Source organism: Sinohyriopsis cumingii, chromosome 6 (genome assembly GCF_028554795.1).
Source record: "Sinohyriopsis cumingii isolate HCF-2022 chromosome 6, ASM2855479v2, whole genome shotgun sequence".
Classification (NCBI taxonomy): domain Eukaryota; kingdom Metazoa; phylum Mollusca; class Bivalvia; order Unionida; family Unionidae; genus Sinohyriopsis; species Sinohyriopsis cumingii.
In genome coordinates, this window is record NC_142966.1 from 97,428,969 (window position 1) to 97,455,683 (window position 26,715).

Consider the following 26,715-nt stretch of genomic DNA (forward strand, 5'->3'; position numbering starts at 1 on the left):
TCAAACAAGATGCCGATCATAAATAATATTGAAATGGGCAAGGGCAGACAATTAAGGACCTATATCTATAGATGTTGTTGCATCTCTCAATTAGTTTCCAATTCAGACGCTATATATATATATATATATATATATATATATATATATATATATATATATATATATATATATATATATATATATATATTTGTAACTTTTCATACGTGATTGTATGTATATTATGTGTAATTTGTTTCATGACAAAATTTTAACGATCGTCTATAATCAAGTTAGCTAATTTTTGTACACGGGTATACATTTCTAACCTAAGATATTAAGAGAGTAGATTGGGTAGGATCTATAAATAGGTGTTTACGTAGGTGTCTACTATCATTACTAATAATATTAATAATAAAACACATTGATAACTTTGAGGTCACCTCTGATTGACTGGCAGGGTCATGTGAGTTCTTAGAAGAATTGTGTTATTTTTTATTGGATGGTTAGGTTATGTAGGTTCTTTTACGATGTGGGATATTTGCAAAATGTCATGTAGGGAGGAGGTGCAAAATGAGTTTTCACCCCTTACGCTATGCATATGCGTAAGTGGAGCTGGACAATTGTTTCATTCTTATTTATTATGTTCTTGTTGTAACATCAGTCTGCAGATGCATTGAATGTCGCGTTTAGGCATTACTTGACAGGAAATGTATGTTTAGATTATTCATTATAACTACACAATTCTTATTGTACAAAAATGGTATTTTATGACAACTGTGAACCATTCAAAAGAGTTCATGATATATTGAGATATCAGGATTGTTGGCAGTCGGGTACATTCGAGAATTTGTCCAATAAGCGTGTACATTTACCCACATCAAAGTATTCCGGTATGTGACAAATGTTGACCACTTTTATAATATTCTTGTATTGCTTGCAAGTGAAGTTAACATGTTCAGTTTATTACCTACAATACGGACAGTTCTAAAGCACAATCAAAAAGGGTGCCCTCAAATCCCATTTCATTCCTTTTTTGTCCATTTTGTACGTTAAAACACTTATACTTATTTCTCCAAACCATGGATATAGTTTGCTGTGTTTGTATTATAAATCACGAAATAAGAATCCAATTCCTCGCCATCTATTGACTCTCAGCTTTTAGAACAAGGATAATATCTTCACTTTCCTTCCATTCTTGATTAGGTTTGCTCGAAAGTTTCCAAAGATCTGACGCTGTTAGTTTTCCATCTTATTCATCATTAATGTGAAAGTCGCATGGAATGCTCTCATGTTGATCACAGCCAATGGCATCTTCTTTCTCTTCTCTACCGTCTATATCAGGTTCAAACAGCGGATCTAGTCCTCTCTGATTCATATTCATCTCCTCCACACATACAATTCCCGTATCAACATCATCTTTTCGATTTCTCTCGAGACTTCGCATAATCAAAAATTCCTCTGAAAGTGGTGGATATATGCTTGTTGTGCCAACTGAGTTGGATAATTGTTCACCTTGTCTTGATAACGGTCCATATATTACGCAGTTTTCTTCAGGCTGCTCTCTTGCATTATTTTCTACACTATCTTCATCTCGTTCATGGTTTCCTTCCTCGTCTTCCAATTCCTTCCCCACTTTCTCCCCCTTTCCATCTCCTCTTGTGTCTTCATCTCGTTCATGGATTCCTTTCTTGCCTTCCAATTTCTTTTCCATTTTCTGGCCCGTTTCCTCTTTATTTGTGTTTTCATTTTGTTCATGGGTCTCTTCCTTGCCTTCCAAATCTTTTTCCATTGTCTGGCCCTTTCCATCACCTTTTGTGTTTTCATCTTGTACATGGGTACCTTCCTCGCCCTCCAATTCGTTTCCCCTTTTCTGTCCTGTTACATCTCCTTTTGTATCTTCAACTCGTTCATGGTCCCCTTCCTTGCTTTTCAACTCTTGTCCCAGTGTCTGGCCCTTTCCATCTCCTGTGATTTCAAAATAATCTAAAAATTGCTCTGCGACAACCGAATTGTTTTCAGGTTCAATATTGTATATACCTTCTTCCATTTGTTTAAATGTACTAGTGTTATTTCCTTTCAGAGAATTTCCTTGAGATGGAAGCGAGGCAACCGCTTGAGTTTGATTGTTAATTAATAGCGATCCTTGTGCGTGTATAGTTAATTCCTCTATATCGCCTTTAGAAAAAACTAATTTATGTACGTCTCTCTCTTCATCACTGAATACTTCATCAGTTTCTTTCCAGGATTTAGTTTTGTCTAACTTCATCTGCTCCAGCGTCTCCGTACCACCACTTTCGTCAGCATCATTAGCTTTTTTAATATCCTTCAGTTGCCCCTGATCCTGAGTTTGTTGAAACTTTTCTTTTCCTAGCTTTTCAAAGTCTCTCTGAATTTCCTTTATAATAACGGTTTGTAATTTGATTCCAGACCAGTTTGATCGGTTGATATCTTTCGACCCTCCTGGACATGGTCCAATCCACTCACCGTTCTGTTTGAAATCAGTTGTATGTGGAAATTTTAAGTTTGTAGAGCCTTGGCTGTTTTTAACAGTAGATCCTTCTGCTATCCCAACTGATGCAATGATTTTGTCACCGGCCTCTTCTTGGTGGTATTTATTTCCTGTTTTATCAGCTACGTTTTGTTTCGTTTCGGTTTCATAACTTATTTCTTCATCATCATATTTGACCTGGCTCTCTCCATGTGTATGATCATTGCTTTCATTAACATGAACTTTAATATCACTTAGCGACACATGCGCGTCGTCTTTGCACATGTTACCTAATTCATTCATAACTGAAACAGAATATTGATTCATTTGATGGATGTCTATACGCGATATTTCTTGGTTAGGTTCAACAGGATTTGCTTGTTCTTCACAAATAACGTCACTAGGCACATTAACCCCACTTTCTGGGATGTTGCCTCTTTTCTTTCCTTTACTTCTTCTCCCTGTTCCTTGAGCAACTCCTTTCCTCATCATTGGGCCATCCTTGTAAAGGTACAATGCAGGCCATACAACATATGAAACCCTAGGCCCTTTTTCAGTGTACTCCATAAAGCGGTTCTTATCGAACACCTCCTCCTTTTCATAGAAAATGTACAAAGGTGGATCCTTGATACACATCAACCAACAAATTCTCACACACTCTTGAATATAGCATCTGGAAGATTCAACATGTTGTCCACCAATCGTCGCTACCAGCTCTGCTTGAATCGCCTGAAAATAAGTATGTGTTACGCTATGTAACTTACACGTGTAAAACTGAGATTAAGCTACATGTTATTGGAAAACATGGAACAACGTTTCAGATATATATACATTACTTAAACAGTGCAGCGATCTAAAGATATATCAAATCGGATCTTACTCCGGGCTTCCCACACATGCTTGGAAATAACTTCGAAAATATTGCAGGACTGCGTATACATTTTCATTGTGTACTAAATCATTTTTTTATGGATATCAAAGCGTTCATAAAGATCATTTGCGAATTAATAGAATGACCAAGACATTAATATATTTTTCATGTTTAACCCTTTTATAAATAATTATTTTTCTTCGGTGTAATAAATTTAATATGGTATTGTAAGCACAGGACAATTTAAATTTACGTAATTTAATGTGATTAATTATCCATGGTTTCTGTTTTTTAATCGACCCAGCTGCTCTTTTTCTTAACTCTGTATTAATCTAATGATGTATTTCCAATTTATACACAGCAGAAAGGCCTCATTGAGTCTCCTCTTTATACAAATCGATATGCTTTCTAGCATGCAAAACTTATAATTATGTTGAGTTTAAAACATACATTCCAGGAAGCTACTTTTGCATAGAAATACCATTTGGCACTTTAACACCATTTTCATGCTTCTTCCAAACCTACACCTTTTTTTTTCCAAGCAGTAATTGTTGTTTTAATAACTAAAAGTTCAGTAGTTCACCTGATGAATCACGGTATCTTGGTTTTTGATCTTGAAGATCAAGGTAGTAATTATAGCTAAAACAATACAAATTATTGCATTTCTAGCGTATTTTTTGTTTCTTGTTCAAATTGTTTATATTATTTACTGTAATTACACTAGTATGAACAATCAATTATCTTTAGCTATTAAGGCGGTTTGATTATTTCACATGCATGTATTTTTTGTATCTGTACTTAAAAGGGACGTTTTTACATCTACAAAGTGATTAATACGTAACATATCGTGTGCCCGTGCCTCGTCATATTTACAGTAATGCAACAAGTTTTAGAACAAACAAGATCTATCGACTCCATGATAAATTAAAACATGTTAGCGATGACTGCAGTTCAAATCAATAGTTATAATCAACAAGTGGTATACGTACCGCCTCAACATCAGCAGGTACAGCCGAGAATGTTTTGGCACGAAACGTTTTAAATTTGTGGAGTGTCTCAAGGATTAGTGAGTCAAGTGCCTTGTTCGTTTCCTAAGAGAAATAAACATATATATTCATAGGTTTATCTATAGTTTACAGAAGATTATGTTTCCTGCCTTTTTGTAGATCTGTAATTATGGCAATTATGCAAAGTGATTTTCAACGCCGTTTCTTGTTCTATAACGATACACATCATCGTTTGTACAAGTTTCTTTACATTTCTATTAATTCGTTCTTTCTTCCAGTACCGTTTGCATGGAAGGTTTATGTTCAGCTTTAAAAACTCCAATGTTATCGAACCGATATTTCTTGCCATAGTATCTGACATTTTTTCTGAAATATACAGGACATACTTGAATTTAGCAGAACGTCTGTTAGAGTGATGCAGATAGTTTAGCTGCAGCAAGAAAATCGAGCACCTTTTGAGACACCTAAACCTTTGTTTTGTTAAGAAATTTTATTCTAGGTCGTTCGGGTCTGTATGGAGTTATTCCATATTACTACCTTGATAACAATGATAAAATGACCGTGAAGCGATGCTAAATCGGACTGCCTGTGATGTCAGAGAGAGAGAGAGAGAGAGAGAGAGAGAGAGAGAGAGGGATTAAAACGTAAAAATATTTAAAATGTCCATTCTGATTAAAATCATATCTCCACTGTCCTGTGTGAAGATTTGACAGCGACTGCAAAGGGACATGTTCTGGTGACCTTTGCATTAGCCAATGAGAATGAAGCTTTCAAAAATATGAAAGTGAAACAAATCGTTCGGCACAGATTGATGATCTTCAGCTAGCCTGCTCAGTCTTCAAACGCGAAGATATAAGACTTTATCTGGTTGGCTGATAAAATTAGATATTATGGTAATAACATAGGTTATCAGAACATGACCCCTAAGCAATCGCAGTTTGATCTTCACGTAGGACAGTGGAGATAGGATTTAATTAGAATGCAAAATGTCAGAAATTTATATTTACTTCAAGAGAATATGTTATCCTAAAGTTTCAAGTCTCTTAAGTCACATATATTTATAGCATCAGCCAATGAAAGTGAGGTGAATTTACGAATAGAGGATGGGGGTGTACGGAAGAGTTTAATATTCTTTGCTTTAAATTCATAAGTAAGTTAGATGTATGATGAAAATCCTTTGCTGTGTAAATTACTGATAGTTCTCATCGTGTTGTACCCACAAACCACGGTTATTTTAACTCGTGGTTGTGCCAGTTGTTAGAATATTATTTTGTGTTGGTACCGTGCGAGAAATGTATCCGGTATTTTCTCAGGAACATTTCATCTCTCCTATATATTACTGGTTTATTTTAAGGTATCGTTTATCATGTTTGTAAATAGAATAATGATGGATATAATTAGAATAATGACGGAATTTACAATTGTTCGCGGTGGGAGGCAGCAGAGATCTCAATAACAAGTTAAAAGAGAAAACAAAGGAGGGCGCATTCTTCTTACTTAAAAAGCAACGTTATTTTGAAGATTAAGACTGATCTGCAAAACAATTTTTTCTTCAGAATACATTACCACACTTCTGTGGCCGTATTGACATTGAATGCTAGTAAGACCTTTGTTTTGATATGAACACAACTTTTTTGCCACGTAACGCATATATTTATCGCATACTCAAAAGTACGAGTCGGGTTCTGTATTTTAAGAAAATATTTTTTTAATGTTTTTTTTTTTTTTTTGTTGTAATATGTCCTTGCAACCAGAGAACCATGATGCCACGCAAAGACTGGCTTTAATCTGAAAATGGTGATTTAGGAAGATAATTGAAAGTTATACACAAATAAGGATCCTTTTGCAAAAAATCCAGATTGTATGGAAAGAAAATGCAACAATTAAATAATTATTAGTAGTTTTGGCCACTAAAACGAATCAAAGTTCTCTTGAATCCGAACTTCAAGCATTAACTCTTCGTTAAATATTAAATATTTGAATGTGACAATTATGAATTTGATAAAGTCACATATTTTATATCACTGATAATGAACAGCACAGTATGTGTGCGCGTCATCATCTGAATATGTAAATACAGCATGTGGAGAGAGAGAGAGAGAGAGAGAGAGAGAGAGAGAGAGAAAGGTACAATGCACGGTAAGCACTTAATAGTATGTATGTATGTATGTATGTATGTATGTATGAATGTATGTATGTATGTATGTATGTATGTATGTATGTATGTATGTTTGTTTGTAACGTGTAACTGAACCTCAATACAATTAAAGATATGGTAACAATTAATCAGAAAGTTCGAAATATGTAGACATGAAAACTTGCGCAAGAAGTAAATACGAAAGAGAGACAATTTCATATTAATTTTGCGAATTGTAAGTACAAATATATCTAAGTGGAATTAATACCTATTGTTGAATGTCATTGAAAAAAATACAAAACACAATAATAGTTGATAGAGATTTAGTGATATCAAAGAACAGACAAACGTAAAGGATTTGAACATTTATTGTGACGTAAACAAAATAAATTGTAACGATCGGCTTGATAAGGGACTTACCCCATCAGTTTTCCCTGTGAAAGCCAAAAGTATGTCTCTCGCAGCTTTAGTGATATTTTGGCTTCGATCCAGGCAGATATCATACGATATCTAAAATGTAAATTATAGAACTTTATGTTTGAGGTTTAATAAAATTCTATTGCAAAGTGTAACCCATCTTTAGCATTTATTAGCATATGCCAACGATATGGGGATTTGCAAAACTAGAATGAGCGGTGTGAACAAGCAGAGTTATGCAGAATGCAGTGATAGATTGAAAAGAACGTGTATAAATCTGTATCTACCTTTACATTTTGTGTACAAGTATTTCAAATGTCAACTGGAGCAAATGAGATAATATTAAAAACCAAAATCAATATCGCTTCATTAAATAGTATTGAATTAGCAAGATTTAGCGATATAAATAAAGATTCTTTGTAAACGGTTTTGTCATAATCAGTATTATTATATATTTCAGGACGGGATACAGTGGGACACAATATTGCCATTGTGGCGATACCACCTTTGTCGCTACAGTAGCAACACCACTTTTAGAACTCCTTTCTTTTCTCATTTAGGAAATATATGTTCCCTTAAGTATGTTTTTCAAATATGTTTTTCCATATTTTCGCATATTTGATTTTTTCTTCTTTATCGGCTCCTTATTTCTTTCTCCACCAGGATGAACGGATCATAACATTTGTTCAATCTGTCGACTCTCTTAAATACATTTATTTAATAAATAAGTAGGCACCGTAAATAAATGCATAAAACGAACTCTAAAGAACAAAGGTTAATCTTCAAGCACTAACATTTATAATAAATTTTTCATTTTCATCCTGCCAATTATTAGTGACTGAACCTACATGAACTGTAGCTGCTAAAAATTAGTCTCAACAGAATTATAATCGTGTTTGAAAACGTTGGACGTTGGAGATATTGGGCACAGAGGAGTGTTAATTGGAAACCGAAATTAGTGAAAATCAAAATTTGGGTACAATATGAAGTTCTACAAAGTCGCTGTCCTATAATCATTGTTAATTTCGGAACTTCTTTTTATGGATGTAGTAATGCAACCGTTAATCACTTTGACATAGAATGGAGAAAAGATCCAGGCACATCAACCGTTTTTCCTTAATACTATATATATAATATAAAGAAAATCTAGATTTTTCTGAGTGTATTTAAGGAAATATTTCACTCGTGAAGTGAAGACATTTTGTATGATCCACTCGCCACTCGTCACAGTACAATGTTACCCACTTCACTGGTGTAATATTTCCTTTTACTATATATTTCATTGTGAGGTATTGAAATATATCAGTGAAAACAAAGATGTCATCATAGTAGAGATATTACCTTTATAGCCATAGTGATGATATGATATTTGGAACTTCTTTATTTTCCCATTTAGGAAGTATATCTGCACTTGTGTGTGTTTGTCCATAGTTATGCCTGTTCATTTGTCTTCATCTTTTTCTCTCTCTCGCTTTACTTCAGGATTTACAGATTTTTAAAAGTGTCAACCGTATTACATCTAGTGTACATTTATGTAATCAATGAGTTTCTATCAAGAATAAAAATAAAAATGTTAATATTTGAAGTCTACTTTATGATGTGTTTGGTTCGTATAATGGCATACACGAGCTGAACACAGGATTACATTACTAAAAAGGGTACATATATTTTAGAAATAAAAAAATTCCCCAAAACTCTTGGTTAAATATAGTAATAAAATTGTTAAAGTAGTGATTCTAACTATCAACACAATTTTAATCATGTTTGAAAACTATAAAGAAATCCTACACTGATTAGTGTTGAATGCAAACAGAAATTAACTGACAAATCGAAAATTGGATAAAGCGTTTACTGCCAAGCTAGAATGCAAACTTACCAAGACGACATAAAAATGGACCTTGTGATGCAGAAATGAACAAAATGAAGAATGAAGATTCTTACAAGCAAAACTATTGTTTAACGATGTTTCGCTCTGAATCCTGTCTGATACAACCAACTGGTTATTTTACCACACCCCAACAGCATCAATCAGCGCATGACATGTGCTTTCGACAATAAACATGTATTTAGTTTCGTATGAATGCAGTCATTATTTTGACAAAATGCCCATCTGAGGCATGGAATCTATAAGGTAAATTTGAAAAACATAGCTGCCCAAATGTTATTGTAAAATTAAGGAACTTTATTTATAGATGTAGTAATGCAGCAGTTAATAGGATTGGCATAAAATGGGGAAAAGCCATGCAAATCGACAGCTCGTAAAATGGAAACATTTTGTACTGTGACAGCGGCAAAGTTTCAATTTCACTCGTGAAATATTTCCGTATATCTACTAAAAGCGTAGTAACCATTAAGAAGAAACGAAGATCACATAAACACTGTCAAAGTTCTATAGACGATAGGGGATAACATGCACGCTCTGCGCCTCTACTTTCCATGGTAAAGGAACGAATATGTGTGACTTTATTGCGCTATCAGAGTTTGGTGATGATATTATATTAAACTATAATAAAAACTACCCTAGAATACACATGAAAGACACAAGAGATACAATCATTTCTCGTATCCAAGACTCACTGTCAAAATCCGTAGTAGAATTGAAATTGACTCTTCCTCTTTTTTCGCATGGTCATCTATCAGAACCTGGTAACAGTCTGTCCACTGGTTTGCGTAAAGCTCCGAAAATTGTTCTGCTAATTTGTCTGGCCGATTTTGGTCGCTTAAGTCGGTAATATTTGGATTGCCAGCAGTCAGTTGTATTGCTCCCATTTCGCTTAACCTATTGTATGTAAAATATGTTTTGATTGGTCCTTTTGCTAGTATCCATAATAGTATCGACGGTAGCTGTAATAGTGCTAGATGCTTTATATAACTACGATGAAAGCAGTTATAATGATATAGCATTAGTTATAGCAGATGACGAAAGAATAGTTGTAGTGGTTGTCTTACTTATTATGACGTTGAATACACCGAGTTATCAACCCGTGTTACAAAAACAAATTCCCATTTCAGAGGCTTCTGTCTTTTGTGTACATACATACATACATACATACATACATACATACATACATACATGCATACACGCACGCACGTACGCACGCACGCACGCACACACACACACACATACATACATACATACATACATACATACATACATACATACATACATACATACATACATACATGATCATGATGTTCATCCATCGGTGTCGATGAGGACCATTCAGTGTCATCGATTCACTGGGGGTGGGTCCGGAGATGGCTGATCAGTCCGGTCCGGCCCCGGAAGAGCCTGTTGCAGTGGGGACATGGGTGTACAGGTTGCTGAATGAGAGTTGCGGAACTGCTGTTCCTGAATTTGCGCACATCAGGTTTCTCAGTTGCGTCCACCAGTCGTCTCTGCTCAAAGGCTGCTGCAGAGGCGTTGACTTGACTGCGCCAAGCAGATTGATTATCAGCGACTCTCTCCCAGATGCCAAGGTCAATGCCTAAGTTCTTCAGCGAGGCCTTGAGGTTATCCGTGTACCTGTTATTTTGGCCACTGTGAGATCTCTTGCCTTGCTGTAGCGCTGCATAGAATACTTTTTTATTTAGGCGTTCTATCGCCATGCGGACAACATGGCCAGCTTATCGGAGTTGTGCCTTGCACAGCATGGTGTGGATGCTTGTCATGGCAGACTGAGTGAGCACCTTTGTGTTCGGTACCTTGCCCTGTCTTATGAGTTATAAATAGTTCAAGTCTCGCAAGCATAGAGGATGGTGGGGATTTTGATTGTGGTGGCAAGCTTGATGCATCTTCTATCCCGGGGGCAAGCTTGATGCATCTTCTATCCCAGACATTTGAGCGGATGATGACAAATGTTACGCTGGATTTGGCAATCCTGGTGTTGACATCATCGTCTATGTGGACTGCTTACGAAAAAGTGCTGTCAAGGTATGTGAACCTGTCTAAATTTGTAAGCTTTTGGCCATTGACAGTGATGGGTGGCTCAAGGTAATCTTCTACAGAAGCTGGCTGATGTAGAACCTCGGTCTTGCTAGTAGAGATGGTGAGTCCGAAGTTGGTGGACGCTGTGGAGAACAGGTCCATGCCCCGTTGCATGCCTGTTTCCGCACTGGAGTTGAGGGCACATTCATATACAACAGGAGTTAGCGAATATTCTCAACTTTGACTTTGGTTCTGGTTTGAAGCATCCCATCCAGACGGTATCAGAGACCTACTCACACATAACTGTTATTTTGAAAGCATCCATCAACGTTGCGGAGAACATGAGGATGAAGTGAGTGGGGGCCAAGACGTATCCCCGTGTCACACCATTCGTAACTGCAAAGGGTTCGGAAGAGTTACCATGGTCCTGGACTCAGGTAAACATGCCATCATAAAAATGCCCTTCCGTTTCAATGAAGTCCCCCGGACATCCACATCTGACCATGATCTTCCAAAGGCTTTCGCGGCCGACAGTGTCGAATGCCTTAATCAGGTCCACAACGGTGGTGTATAGCTGGACATTTTGTTCAAGAAACTTTTCTTGCATCTGAATGGCAGCAAAGATAGCGCCGATGGTGCCTCTTTCCTTTCTGAAGCCACACTGATGTTTTTGGCAGGAGGACATGATCAAGGTACTCTTTGAGTCTGTTCAGCAGTAGCCTGGCCAGGACCTTGACTGCGATGCAGAGTAGAGAGATTACTTCATGGTTGTCACAGGATTGGCGATTGCCTTTGCATTTGTAAATGTGGATGATGGATGCATCGTTGAATTCCAGGGGTATGCGTTTCTGCATCCACATCCCGAAGAACATCTCTGTTAGTCGTTCCACTAGCTTAGGCCCACCAGACCTGTGGGATAGAGTCTGCTACTAGAGCTTTCCCACTACACAGGAGCTCAATAGCCTTATGTGTTTCCAGCACTGTTGGAGGGTCAGCCAATCTCCCGTTGATCTCCACCTGGGGTAGACGATTGATCGCTTCATCGTTGATGGAAAAGGGTCTATTGAAGACAGCGTCAAAGTATTCCGCTCAGCGATCCAGTACCTTATTCTCGGCTATGAGAGTGCTGCCATTGGAGCTCAAGCGTGGGGATGTGCCTGAATTTACTGGGCGATAAACATCACAAAGAGCATTATATAACTTTTTCATTTCGTTTCTGTCGGCAAAGGATTCATTATCATCAGCCTTTCGGCTCAGCCATGTGTACTGCATCTCGCGTAGTATCTTCTACACAGCTTGGCGGACTCTGTTGAAGATATCTTTCGTTGCAGCGGACTTTGATCGATGTTGTACGCACGATGTAGACGATGCTTCTCCTCTAGCAGGGACTGAATTTCTTCATACATACATACACTCATACATACATACATACAAACATACATACATATATACATACATACATACATACATACATACATACATACATACATACATACATAAATACGCACGTACATACATACATAAGAAACCCTTTTACAAAATTAGTCACAAAAATCAACAGAAGAAATCCTTACTGAAGACGTGCATTTGTTCAAGATCACTGGATGAATAACAAAGCATATTTGAATTAATGCAAATTCTGGCACTCTCATTATGATATGCTCATTTTCGTCTCCATTAACGTTACATTATCAGAATCGCGCAGGATTTTACGATGCTGAAAACCATCATATTGTCCGCTCGTTCACGACACGTGTGCCTAAAGATAGAATAGTGTATTAGGAACTACTATGTAAACAAGCCATGTACACACGTGTTGTAGACGCTATAGGTTTGGTTGATTACATGTAGCTGTGAATAAAATAAAGCAGCTGTTTCGTCCATTAGTATAGATAATAAAGTTAACGACGTGGATGAGTTCACTGAGTCAGAAACGAAACTTTAAAAAAGTAAACGAAGGAATGTGATATTCGCAATGTCAACAATAAATGTGAGAGACGCAGTCTTAGAAGGATCTTTTGGTAAAAGCAGTTATTTAGGAGAATATTCAGGTGCTTTCGAAAATAGAATGGTTCAGAATATGACGAGTGCTCTCAAGGTCTAGAAACTATATCATAAAAAGCATATTGAGGCCAAGGGCTATTGCATATCATTCAGATACGTGCCATTCAAAATACACGATTGGTAGGAAACTAAGAGCTTCAGAGCCAATACTCTAAGACGCCGAGAAAGTATTATTTCCGAAGGTTAAATGAGTGTCACACAACAGCTGGCTTTCAGTTTTCCTCCTGTAACTATTTTGATACAATGTTAGTCTAGCGAAAGAAGAAACTTATATGATACAGGTAAAAGCTGGGCCCCTCCAAAAGCGAGATGCAATTGACAGGGCATACACATGTTTTCATTAGCTGTTAATAGGAATGGTAATAAATATATTTGAATGTATACATCTTGAATTTCCTCAAACTGTACTTTCTTAGTTGGTTCTTCAAATCCGGACGACATGTCCTACAAAACCTGATATTCACAGAAGCGGTACTGGAATTTCGAGTAGCCTATATTTACAGCTGAAATTCATTCCCCTTACTGCAGTGAATAACCCAATAACGCAGTCCCTTATAATCAGTAAAGCAGAAGTGAGTTGGTTAAACAGAGAAAAGAAATTCACGCGCATTCATTCACAATATGACTAAGTTTCAGTTTCAAGTAGACAAAAACGACCATTCTTTTTTAAACTGATGTAGAGCGCGCGATTGAGATAATAGGTCGCTGGACGGAGCTATGTGCGCATGAATGCTGTTAACGTGTATTGATGAATTCACACTTGTGAATTTATTTTGTAATAAGGCATAAATTCAGTTAGACTGTTTTTTGTAATGTCTTTTATTATTATGTTTTACGTAGTTAAACAAAATCAGCATATAATAAAATGGTTACTGTATTTGTATGGGAAACTATGAACTCTTTTTTACATATAGAAATATTACACACTGCAAGTTCTTGCGTTATTTTTCAGAAACACTTGTTTATATTTTTCCATACAAATGCGGTAACCTATATTTATTTCCAACGTCGAGGCCCTGCCATAAAAATCGTTAAATGACCTTGTAAGTAATTGACTGTAATCTCTCCGCAGCTTAGCAAGTTCCGTCTCATTTTCGTACAGCTTCCTCTGCAGCTCAGCATAGCTTATTCAAAAGAAATGTAAATAAAATACATAAAGTAAACTAAATATAATAGGATAGTATATTTAATGGCAAGCTCACACAAATCTTCATCAGAACTTTGTTTTTTAAGAGCAAACAGATACTGCTAATTGATAAATTAAAATGTGTGCATATATATTGTATGTATTCTGGCATTCACATGCCACATTATTAAATTCACTTGTGTTGAGAGCAATAATTAATTTCATAGTCATTTCCCTTGGCTGTGTTTTATACACCAACTAATGCATGACTCACTAACATAAGATTATCATGGTTTTTATATTTGTGAGAAAACACAGAACTTATGAACTGATCCCACTCTAGGCAATGGTATTTTTACTAAATATTTCAGAGTTTGTCATGTAGGAAGTATTGTTAGCAAAATGAAAAAGCTCATACAGAGATTATATCCGTAGTCGAAAAATAGCATTCAGTGCAGATAGATATATATATATATATATATATATATATATATATATATATATATATATATATATATATATATATATATATATATATATATATAAGAATACAGTAATACACATGATACGGCGAATAACAATCATTTCAAGTGCAGAGGATCCAGCAAGGTATTGCATGTGACAGGGATAGCTTTTAGTCTTGTAGAAATAGTCGTGTATAATTTTGTAACTTCAATGGGTTTTGTGTTTTGTTTGTCGTTGCTTTATATTTACCTTTGAATAAGACTCAGTCTGAGTCGAAAGCGCTTAGGCTAGTTAGAAACTATTTTTGCATTATTCGTTGTTAGTTTATTGCAGATATGCAAATATATATACAGACATTAGAAAGTGCTATCACCGCATCATACGGGATGAGTGATAAATTGATAATATGAAGTGTAATTGTATATGGATGGCTATCTGTATGTATGTATGTAATGTATGTATGTATGTATGTATGTATGTATGTATGTATGTATGTATGTATGTATGTATGTATGTATGTATGTATGTACGAAAGCGGATAAGGATACGAAAGTTGAGCTTTTCCGAAATCGTACAGGATAAAAAAGAAGCTGATGTCAGATTAATTTCTTAACTAAAGTTGTTGTACTCACTTACGTAATGAGTGGTTGATTTTTGTATCTTTCAAGTTATCCTCGCATTTAATATTAATCGAGAAGGCGTCTCTAGATATTTATAGCTATATATTAACTTATACACGATTACCTGTTATTTTTCTGGGAATGTCGAGAAGTTTTAGTCCCTTCGTTACGTCCTCTGCAGATCGCCCCTTGTCTGAAACAGACAATGGAATCGACAGAACATCTAGAACAAGTTTGGAGAGTGTAACTTTACACAACATCTTGCCTGAATCCTAGTTGATGTAAACGTTGTGAAAGTGTATATAAATATACGAATCCTGAGAATTTTACAAATTTACGTATAAGTCTATATTAAAATGATCTTAAATAACCCATGTTGTCATAATGACCAGGATACAGTTATGAATAATGACCTGACCAGGATACAATTATGAATAATGATCTGATCAGGATACAATTATGAATAATGACCTGACCAGGATACAACTATGAATAATGATCTGATTAGGATACAATTATGAATAATGACCTGACCATTATGCATAATGACCTGGCCAGGATACAATTATGCATGACGACCTGACCAGGATACAATTATGAACAATGACCTGACCAGGATACAATTATGAATAATTACCTGACCATGATACAATTATGCATAATGACCTGGCCAGGATACAATTATGCATGACGACCTGACCAGGATACAATTATGAACAATGACCTGACCAGGATACAATTATGAATAATTACCTGACCAGGATACAATTATGCATAATGACCTGACCAGGATACAATTATGAATAATGTCCTGACCAGGATACAATTATGCATAATGTCCTGACCAGGATACAATTATGCATAATGGCCTGACCAGGATACAATTATGCATAATGACCTGACCAGGATACGATTATGCATAATGATCTGACCAGGATACAATTATGCATAACGACCTGACCAGGATACGATTATGCATAATGATCTGACCAGGATACGATTATGCATAATGATCTGACCAGGATACAACTATGCGTTTGGGTTTTAAGATCAGAGATAAGTGGAAGACAATTCATATTTAAACAATGTGGCGTTCATATAGAACCTCGCTTAAAGTGGCGTTGATAAAGTGCTCGCTAGAACAAAGTGGTGTTGAGATAGGATTAATTTAAAAACGTGACGTTGATATGGGGTCTCAATTAAAGTGGCGTTGATAAAGGCCTCACTGGAACAAAGTGGCGTTGAGATAAGGCCTAATTTAAATAAAGTGGTGTTGAGACAGGGTTTCACTTAAAGTTGAATTGATATAGGGCCTAACTTAAACAAAGTGGCGTTGATACAGGGTCTCACTTAAAGAAAGTTGCGATGATATAGGGTCTTGTTTACATTGGAACATTTTTTCCGGTTATGATGAATACTTTATGAAATGTTTTATCTTATGTTATTGGGCTTACATCAAATTTACTGAAATCAGGTTAGTGAAAAATAATTGTCCATTTTCTTTAACGTATAATGTAATGAATTAGATCTTCTTATTAATAAAATATTGATGTGTTCTATAAGCAAATCATAAATAATTTAGTGAAGAACATGGTATGTAATCATCTCCCTTTTCCTGTGTAGCACCACGGTGGCTCATTCTTTAGTGTGGGACTAATAACGAGTGCATTCACGGTTCAAATTCATATATGCATGAAAGGAATAAATTTATTTATAAATCTGTAGTCCTTTGATATAAATAAGGATTTCATTTTGATAGCAGACAAGTGGGAAAATGGTGAATGTCGTATATTAACCTTGTATTTAACCACTCTGACCTAAAGAAGTTGTTTAATAGTTATTGGTAGTACGATTCAAACTGCAAACACTTCATATATATATATATATATATATATATATATATATATATATATATATATATATATATATATATATATATATATATATATATATATAACACTTGGCAATCTGTTTTTTTTTTTTTTAAAATGTGTATGTTCCGAGAACCGATGAATAATAATACAAAATACTACAACGTACTCGATATATCCTATTCCGCTGCACTCTTTCTCTTCTCTCTGAAACAAAAAATAAGATACTGCGTGATAATAGGAGTACAGTATAAAACAATGCGAGTTAGAATTCAAGTTAAGGTTAATTATTTTGCACATTTAACCATTCATAAACAGATAAAACTGAAGCAATTTAAGAAACATTATTTTACATGAATCCAGTGGAAAAGTACTGTTAATGTCACCTTCAGATGTGCATTTATCTTGTCAATAAAATGGAAAAGGGAAGGGATTGACGAGAATCGAATGTTTACAGTGACTAACAATTAATTTTATCCATATCATTACATTAACATTTCCATAAATAACGTTTGTTTATTGACACACATTGTTCGCTCCCCTTGACTCAAACTTTGAATTTTTCAAAGTAATCAATCCAAAATCTACATGTAATTAACATTTAGTCTTATGAATGAATCATTTTAATTGCTGTCCATTCAGTGGGATTATACTGCGTAAAGAAAGTTGTAATTTGTTTCCCAATTCGATCAGTGCCAAATAATAAAATCATCCAAACACAAGGATGACTCTTTAGAATGCATTTATATCGTTATTGCAATTGGCCAAAAAGACTATTTAAAATTGTCCTTCCTGAAAAAAATATAAAGAACAACAACATACATATTGGGTAAAGATGATAAGAAATTAACGCAATTTTGATAAAACAATATCAATTAATTTAGAGAGTTTTTTCTTCTTCTGAAAACAAATACCATCTTAAAACTCAATAATTCTTTTAACCTTGCTACATTTGGTATGACAAAGATGTGTTTGCGTAGTAGTTGTCCTTGTTTCTGAAATCGTTGCTTTGGACGAGATGAAGAAATTTATCACCCAGGCAGTTTTTATGCAAAGTTTGCACACATTATCATATCTAACCATGTTCTCATTTTCTCTTCTCTGCTTTTAAAAAGTGTTTCCAAGTTCAAGATGTTATAATATTTGCCTTATATAATTTTGATAGTCGTTTAATAAATGCTACAATTTTAGTCTCATTTTAATAATTCTACATATATCAGATTTTGTCGAGTTATTAATGGATCATTTCCATGTTGTTATCAAATGGTCATGAGATCTTTCCTTTAAGGACGTGTATATCCAGGATTTATTGGGATTGTTTTGATTAACTCGAATAAATTGAAACCCAATTTCCGATAAGATGTCATGAATGCTCTCTTTCCATTTACTTCTGCCAGACCATTATGATTATCCTGCATGAGTCTCAGATAGCTCGGCTCGTTTAGCATCAGTGAGATTTACCCAATAGCCAAACAATCTCCTTTTTATTTGGAAATGTAGAGGGATCCTACGAAGCTCATAACGATGGATTTTGTAAACTACTAAAACTATTATTATTATTATTATTATTATTGTCTTTGTTATTGTAGTTTTTTGCTTGTTTTCTCTTGATTACACAATAGTATTAGTTCTCATACTCAGTAGTGTTGTAAAAGTAAACCTTTGTTTTCTTTTCAACACAAAACTTCATACTTATTTCAGCAATGTTTCACATTTTAATTTAAAATATTGTAAGTAACTGAGTCATTTTCTGAATATGTTTCAAATGTCTCACATAGCCCATACATGTCTATAATGTGCTCTTTTGTCTTGGTGTGGCTATTGTTGTCGCTGTTGTTCGTGCTGCACATGATGTTAGTGGCTAAATAAGGGTTACAATGACATGGTTTCACTAAATTACAGAGGTACTAGAATACGAATTTGATTTGTATTATAGTATGCAATGGTTATATTGAGACATACTACGAATGGCAGCTACAGTTTACAATGGATATATTGAGACCAAATACGAGTTTCTGCTACAGTTTACAAGGGCTATATTAAGATCAAGTATGGGTTTGTTCTTTATGGTACAGTGGCTACGTTGTGACCAGCTACGAGTTTGTACTACAATATACCATGGTTATCTTAAGACCAAATAAGACTTTGTACAAGAGGACAATGACTTGATTGAGACCAAATTAGAGACAAGTCTGCAGAGGAGAATGTATCAAAGATTATCTCCGTTAGGGAATTTGCAATGTGTTAGTATTTATTTCATTCAGTTAAAATTCAATAATGCCATACAGGGTCATTACTGAAATGGGTTGACTTGGCCCAAGGGCAAGCATACTATATTGTACCTCACATATGCATATTTATGTTTGCACCCATGATTAATTTCAACGTACTTACAGTTGTTGGTGTCGGCAGTGAAGGATCACGTCGGATGCAGTTTGCAATGGGTTGGAATAATGTGATTCGTAAATAATTCCCCATCTAGGTTTAGGCAGCCTGAAGTAGCAAAATTAAACAATACTCTGATCATTTTGCATGACGTAAGAGCGCATGAATACATAACGGTCTACCATCACCATCTGCCAACAGACAAACAATTGTATAAAAAAACTATAGTGTACTCAGCAAAAATTAATTAAAATAAGATGTCTGAAAACGTGTTCTACCTCCAAACGTAGTGATGCGGTACATTCGACAATTTCTGTTAATTACTAATCTAACAACAATAACATTGAAACTAATTGATTAGAGAGTGAAGAGATACAGGCCAGCTTTATTAAAAGGGGATCAAATAAGAAAAAAGTGTTCATTATATAAAAAATAAGACTCGGGTGAATATTGGTGATCAGCTGGGGTGATGCAATTCTTTGAAATACGAAATTGGGCTGAAGACAACCCACCATAGACTGGTTTTAGCTTCTTATGCTTACAACGGTGACGTCATACAATCTTATGTTCTGGCTTTCAATCGGTAACATCTCGAGGGACTCGATTGAGTGTCCATTTGAGCTGTAGTGCTTGGCGACTTTCGCATTGATGTTGTTCGCAATATGGCGTTTGAGATTACTCATTCACTTTCTGAAATCAATGGTTTCGCCAGCATATTGAATGGCAGAAAAGTCGTCTGATAGACTGTATTGTGCGAAATCCTAACTTCCGATTGATCGTGCAATTAAGTCCTGTTGTCGAACTTCTAAAAGATTTGGTATGTGGCATATATTTTCAAACTAGGCAACGCTTGTCTTTGCAACGATATGTGCCTGAATATGTGGTCATGTTTGAAGTTATCATGGTACATATCGGATGGTTCTTGAGTTTTGTGGGACTAAGGTACGTAACCATAGGAACATCCTCAAATATACCCTTGAGAGGTTCGGAATTTAAGTTCAGAATGTATACGTATCTTTTGAATTTTCACTCTGTATTCTCGGCACATTACATATTTCTTGAGTTTTACTTAGCAAGTTGGTTTCACTTCTTTTCTGATATACAGTTTATGACCATGTATAATGCTATTTGCTATTCATTTTACAACATTCACCAATGAATGGTCTACGCTCAATACGGTGCCAATGTGTACGTATGATCTGCTGTAGGTTTGACACATCGGGGTGGAAAGTTACCAAAAAAGGAGACACGCTTGATGATTATTATTACTTTTTATTTCAGGAGGGTTCCTTTGTCGAGAAGTATAGCTTTGTTAATGGCCTCCTCAACGCAGCTCCTTCTGTATCCTCATATAATCATAACATAACAATCTTCGACGCAGACAAAATGTATCATACCAGAATGTAGTGTTCCTGCCCTTGTCGACAAGAAATACGTGAAGTCCAAGGATTACACAGGGAAGATAATTGAAGTACAGTACGCGAACAGCGCGCGTGACTCATTGCAAGTGGCTGTCATCGACCTAGATTCGCCATACGTAAAGGGGAAAACTGAAGCTGCGTGCTTGGCTGGATTATCACATGACGTAATACTGGGATGTCGTTATGCGTTGCCACAACCGAACCCCAAAACCTGCTCACTGATGCCGGTGAATGCTGTGGAAACCAGGTCCAAGCGTCGACAGACGAAAGCGATGGCGATAGAAGTTACGTCGACACTGGTCAGTAACGTTCTTCCGGCCGAATTGAGGAAGCTTCAGCTGGAGGACGCAACCCTGGCGCAGTTGCACAAATACGCTGCAGGAACAACGTAGAAAGAAACTCCGAATGGCGCGGTTAAGTTTGCGTACAAGAAGGGGATCTTGTATCGCCACACCAGGAAAGGCAGCGAACACTTTAAGCAGGTCGTCGTGTCGAAAGAGAAGCGAGGTGAAGTGTTAAAGCTCGCGCACGAAAGTCTCATGGGACGACACATGGGAATGGCTAATACACGTGACCGTCTTATCAAAGAATTCTACTGGCCAGGGGACCAGGGAGATATCAAGCGGTTCTGTCTCTCCTGTGACAAGTGTCAGAGAATGGCACCGAAAATGGATCATCGACCCGTCCCTTGGGGAGTACCCCCCTTATCGATAAACCATTTCGATGCGTCGCGATGGACTTAATCGGACCGATAAAACCCGTATCGTCGCACGGGAATCGATATATATCGCGTACGGCAGTCGGAAATTGTTTGCTACCGAGAACTACTCCGTATGGGAGAGGTAATGCATCGGAATCGTTTTCGGAATATCACGGTTCGAGCGGTACTTATACGGGATAGGAAATATAGGAAATATAGGAAACTGACCAGTAACCTCTCGCCTACTTCGCGCAGACGAAATTGTCGAATGGACGCTTGATGCGATGGTGGCTGTTCTTACAGCAGTAACAGATGCATATTAGATATGTGAAAGGAACCGAGAACGTAGGCGCTGATTTCATGAGTAGGAGCGCTGAAATGTCATAGATCGCTCTGTAACTAACCATATGTTGTGTGTATATTCGTGTCCGTAGTCAGAGTGTAGTGTCGCTATAATTTTGTTATTGTATTACGCGTAGTAACGTTCCTGTGAATTTGAAGTAATTTTGTTGAATAAAATCCCGATTTTATTCTCAATCTTTGGGGTGGGTGTCACGTTTGGCTGTCCGCGATTACGTAAGTCAGGGACAAAGGAATGGGCTAGCGCCATGTGTATGTAGACCCTGCGTCTTTCGTAGCGATTCGTGTTTGTACAAGAGCCCTCTTCGCTAGGTGTCAAAACTAACAAGTAGACGTTGGAAACTTTGTTCTAGAACAAAGGACCCTTGATGCTTTTGTAAATCTTTCCGCTTTGACAGATGGTCTGAGGCTCGTCTGTTAAACTAAACCGACTGGGGTAGAATTGATATCCAATCGGAACTGAGGAAGGGTGGGGCCATCAATTACAACCAGAATTTAACAGTCATTTGGGCTGGGAACGAATTAGTCATTGTGAAGTATCGTGCTGAGAAGTTGTAGCAATAACTCCCAGGGAGCCACTCGTGAATTGGCGGGAAAAGAAACCTTGGTACCTTCAAGGACAGAAAGCTTCGTAAAGGTCAGTGAGTTTTTTGCTCGATTGTTGCAGAATGTTAAGGCATTGTAAGTGTAATTATATGCAGTATGTATATTTACTTACTAGAATTGTTAGTACGTAGAATTACCTTTGTATTGTTTAATCTACATGCGTACTTGAGAAATGAGCCATGATTACTTAGATTGCTAGTTCGTAGTCAGAAATAATATTATAATTCGCTATCTGGTTACTTCGTGGTAAATTAGTATATTTATTTATGTGATATTCTAGATTTTGCAATTGTTGCATTACATTGTAACTTTGGAAATGGTTGCAGTGTGTAAATTTAAATAATATGGATATTTGAATATTTGTGTACACTTTTGGGAGTGTAATGTACAGAAATGCGTCTGATTGTTGTGATATTATTTGGAATAATGAGATTAAGAATATATTGATGTGACGCAATTTAGTGATGTCTGTATGATAAGTATGATACCGCTCTTTATTGCAACGTTGTTTTCTATAAGAACGTGTGTGGTTTCGATGTGTACGAATACGTGACCGAAGATGTAGATAGCCTCTATCTGATGATTGATTGTTGATTTAGTGTGAGCGAGATGGCTAACGAAACATGCTAACGTCCTTTTGTTTTCACAGGAAGCTTTTGAGGACAGAACTACCGGGTAGTCCCCTAGTCTCAGAGAGACAGGATAAAACAAGGCAGTAGGCAGAGAACAAGCCTAGTTGCTAGAGAAAGAGAGAGAGAGAGAGAGAGAAGGGGGAGGAGAAAAGGAGACAAGAAGAGGATAGGAAGAATCGTAGACGGAGAACGCCGGAAGGAGGAAAGGAATTACACAAATGAGTAGAAACTAAATACAGGAGAAAGCCATCTCACACTATAATCACGTAATGAAATAGGCTGTTAAATGGTCGAGAGGAAGAAGATTGGTTGAGAAATTAATTTCGTTTAATTTGTATTAAAATGTTATTCTTTTGAATTTCACCCTTGTGTTCTTAATAATTTAATTGTCGGTATTGCTGACTTGGGGGCTCAGAGCTGTATCTCTCTCTATCACTAATTTCACTTCCTACAAAAACGAGCCAGGGTGGGAATTCCATAGTAATTCAAATAAATATTGGGAGCACCCCACCCCAACTCATAACAGAACGTTCGTAGAACGCCACACAGAGATATTAAAAATGTCAAATGAGACCATATCAGGGAACACAAGATATTTTAGAACAATATGACAGTGAAAGTTAATACATAACAACTCAAGATCATACCATGGAAAGAGAGGATATGGGCAATAAATCCAAGGGGGTGATCCACTATCTTTGTAGGACAGCTTTGTGGACGGTATGTGGTTATTTTCCATAAGCATGACTATTTTGTAATGTTTATACTGGAACCATGTATAATTTGATTGCGCACTTACAGTTCTATCGAACACTATGATCCTTCACTGGGTTCCGCTGCTGAGATTGAAACAAGTACTTCTAAAGTTCAGATAGATACCATCCATGCAGGAGATATTCGAATGTAGGCAAATTAATGCACTATAGAGAAATAAATAATATAGTTAAATCCGTTGAAAAGTTGGAAATATTAGTCAGAGTAAAAATTTGTTATAAAAGAGAAATTGAAAGTAATTTTACAAAAGATCAAAACAAGACAGTTAAAGATATCGATAAATGAGTTAACATATGGAGATTAAAATCCTAGACAAATCGGTTCTAAACAGGAAAATTAGACAAAGTTACATCAAGATCAAATATGCCATAACGTATAGAAGGTACAATATGTTGTTGGGAACATGGACAGCAGCCAATTCTCACAATAAATGAGACCGTATTGACTCGAAGATTAAAGAGGGTAAACAGTCTGAAATAATGTTTTTGGGAGCGACTAAACGTCCAGTTCACATTAGTAATGTAAAAACAGCTAAGATCATGAAAAGACGGACAAACGACAAATGAAAGGATATAATCAAAACAACGGAGTTGGACAGAGAATGACACATGTGTGTCCACTTTTGAATGACTTTGTTACATTTTACGGATAATATATTTCAGATTCCTTAAATTCATATATTCATTTAAATAAAATTAAGATGGGCTACGGAGATCTGAAGGGAGGTAATATTGTCATGATTATATGAATTTAAGATTACAGTCTGCATTACATCCCTGTCAATTAAAGGTACAAGACTGATTTGCAGGTGGAAAGGATGCCTAAATGTGAACTAATCATATTAGCCTTTTAATCACCTCTTATCACTAACTTCTCAGTTCCGTCATAAAGTGGGATTATTAATTGACGGAATTCTGAGAATGAAAATGTCCCACAAGATAAAAACATATCTCGTTAATAGCATCATCCACAGTCAGATGATGTTATACTAAATAACGTTCTAAAACTAGCATTGTAGTAAGATGACCTAAATACTATATATATGTGTGTGTGTGTGCGTGACTCTTCTAATTCCAGTGGTGATATTGGTCAAACTAGTTAAGCGACATAACATGAGAGAGAGAGAGAGAGAGAGAGAGAGAGAGAGACCTGGGATCTGTCCGTCAAAAGGTGGTGTTAACAACTTAAATGAAAATTATGTCCTCCTAGTACGTCATCTACAGCTCATACTTTCGATTCTAATTTACTACCGGTTTCATTTCTAGACATCACTACATCAGGGGTGTCTAACCTTTTTTGGCTTTTGGCCAAAGCAGATAAACTGCTTAAGGTCGCAGGCCACATGAGCAGAAGAGTTCCTTAACACTAATTATTAATATTATTTCAAATGCCTACTTTCAAAAGGAATGCCTACATGGACTCGGGCCGCACAATGTCAAGGACTGGGCTGCTTGCGGCCCGCGGGTTGGACACGTCTGATTTACATGACTGCATTATTAAGCACAAGTCGGGCGGGATCGACTGAATTACCTTGAACCATATACAGATGCAGATTCCCCATCATGCTATGCAACGCTTGATTGTGTGTGCCTACCGACGCTATTCCTGCAGCAGGAAAAACGTGGACTTGTGAGATAGAACAAATACGACTGGATTAGCTTTTATATAAGAAAAGTAGTAATTTTCTGAAGGAATTTGACTCGATACCGTTTGCGTCTATAGTTACTTTCCCTTACTACCTTGATAATAAGGATACATTCACTGTGACGCATTCCTGAATAGGACTTACTTTGTAGTATGAATGAGTATAAGAATGTATAAAATGTAATTAACTGTAAGAGATGAGGTCATACTAATCTTACCACCCCCTTAAGACGCGGATACTAATATGATCAGCCAATGAAAGTGAGTTGCATTTACGAAAAGGTAGTGTACTGAAGAGTTCGTCTAATCTTCGAAGTTTTGATTTTGGAGCATTCTTGGTATATAATTTTTTTTAAAATGTCTTTTTATCACTCGTGGAGGAAAAACCGATATATATATATATATATATATATATATATATATATATATATATATATATATATTTGACGCTTACACATCCATAATACTATTTTAAAGTGAGCAACAATCACAGGTTTGTCAATGGTAGTGGAGGGAGATTTCACGTTTCAGAGTCTTCAGAGTCTTTTATTTGAATGAACCTTGCCACGTATATCCACCATTAAATAGGAACCGAAGAGTGAATCGTATTTAAGTATAAACAATAGACTTTACCGGCATGAAAATCTACCTTACTTGGCTGTACCATCACTCATTCATCTTCGCTAGCCAAGGTTCCGATATGATAACAATCTACTACATTTATCACATCGGAACCTTGGCTATCGAAGATGTGTCTCAGCTGGAAGGCTCTACATTGAAGCTAGGTGCGAGAAATTATGGTCTAGCTGCATATATTAAAATGCATCACATATATACATAGAAGAAAGAGTCGAAAATGTATAGATCAATGGAAAGGATCCCTATTCAATTAGAACAGTTTGGGCAAATCAGTCAAAGGATGTAATGTCTCTGGAGAGAATAAAAAGCCTGATTTAGATATACTTTCAACCTCTGTGACGGAAATAGTGGAAACCTGGCAACCAGTAATTACCTTGAATAACCATAATAAACCACGTGCAGAATTAAGTTTTCTTTATAAATCATGTACACACAAATAATGCAAAACGGGGTGTGGGGAGGAGAGTGTTGGGGCGAATAGCTGGAAATCTGGAGGTGTCCACACAAACGATACAAAGTATAATATGCTTGCAAAAAATGTGCCCTTACAGTACGAAGTGAATTTGCCTACCCATCTCTGA

At 36.3% G+C, this 26,715-nt stretch overlaps 1 protein-coding gene across 2 annotated transcripts; it reads right to left on the reverse strand.

The window, feature by feature from the left end:
* Positions 1-596: 596 nt before the first annotated feature.
* LOC149797511 (uncharacterized) lies at positions 597-25,116 on the reverse strand. 2 transcript variants are annotated; one of them, XM_089962347.1, is made up of 10 exons: positions 25,001-25,102; positions 23,877-23,997; positions 19,368-19,466; positions 17,143-17,180; positions 15,227-15,295; positions 13,932-14,015; positions 9,477-9,678; positions 6,903-6,992; positions 4,328-4,429; positions 597-3,196 (listed from the first exon to the last, which is right to left on the reverse strand). In XM_089962347.1, the coding sequence occupies exons 3-10, from the start codon at positions 19,449-19,451 to the stop codon at positions 1,229-1,231; spliced, it is 2,637 nt and encodes an 878-aa protein (XP_089818473.1). In that variant the 5' UTR covers positions 19,452-19,466; positions 23,877-23,997; positions 25,001-25,102; the 3' UTR covers positions 597-1,228. The 2 variants fall into 2 exon arrangements, with proteins under 2 accessions (XP_089818473.1, XP_089818474.1); XM_089962348.1 differs by lacking the exon at positions 23,877-23,997 and having other exon boundaries at positions 25,001-25,116.
* Positions 25,117-26,715: the final 1,599 nt, after the last annotated feature.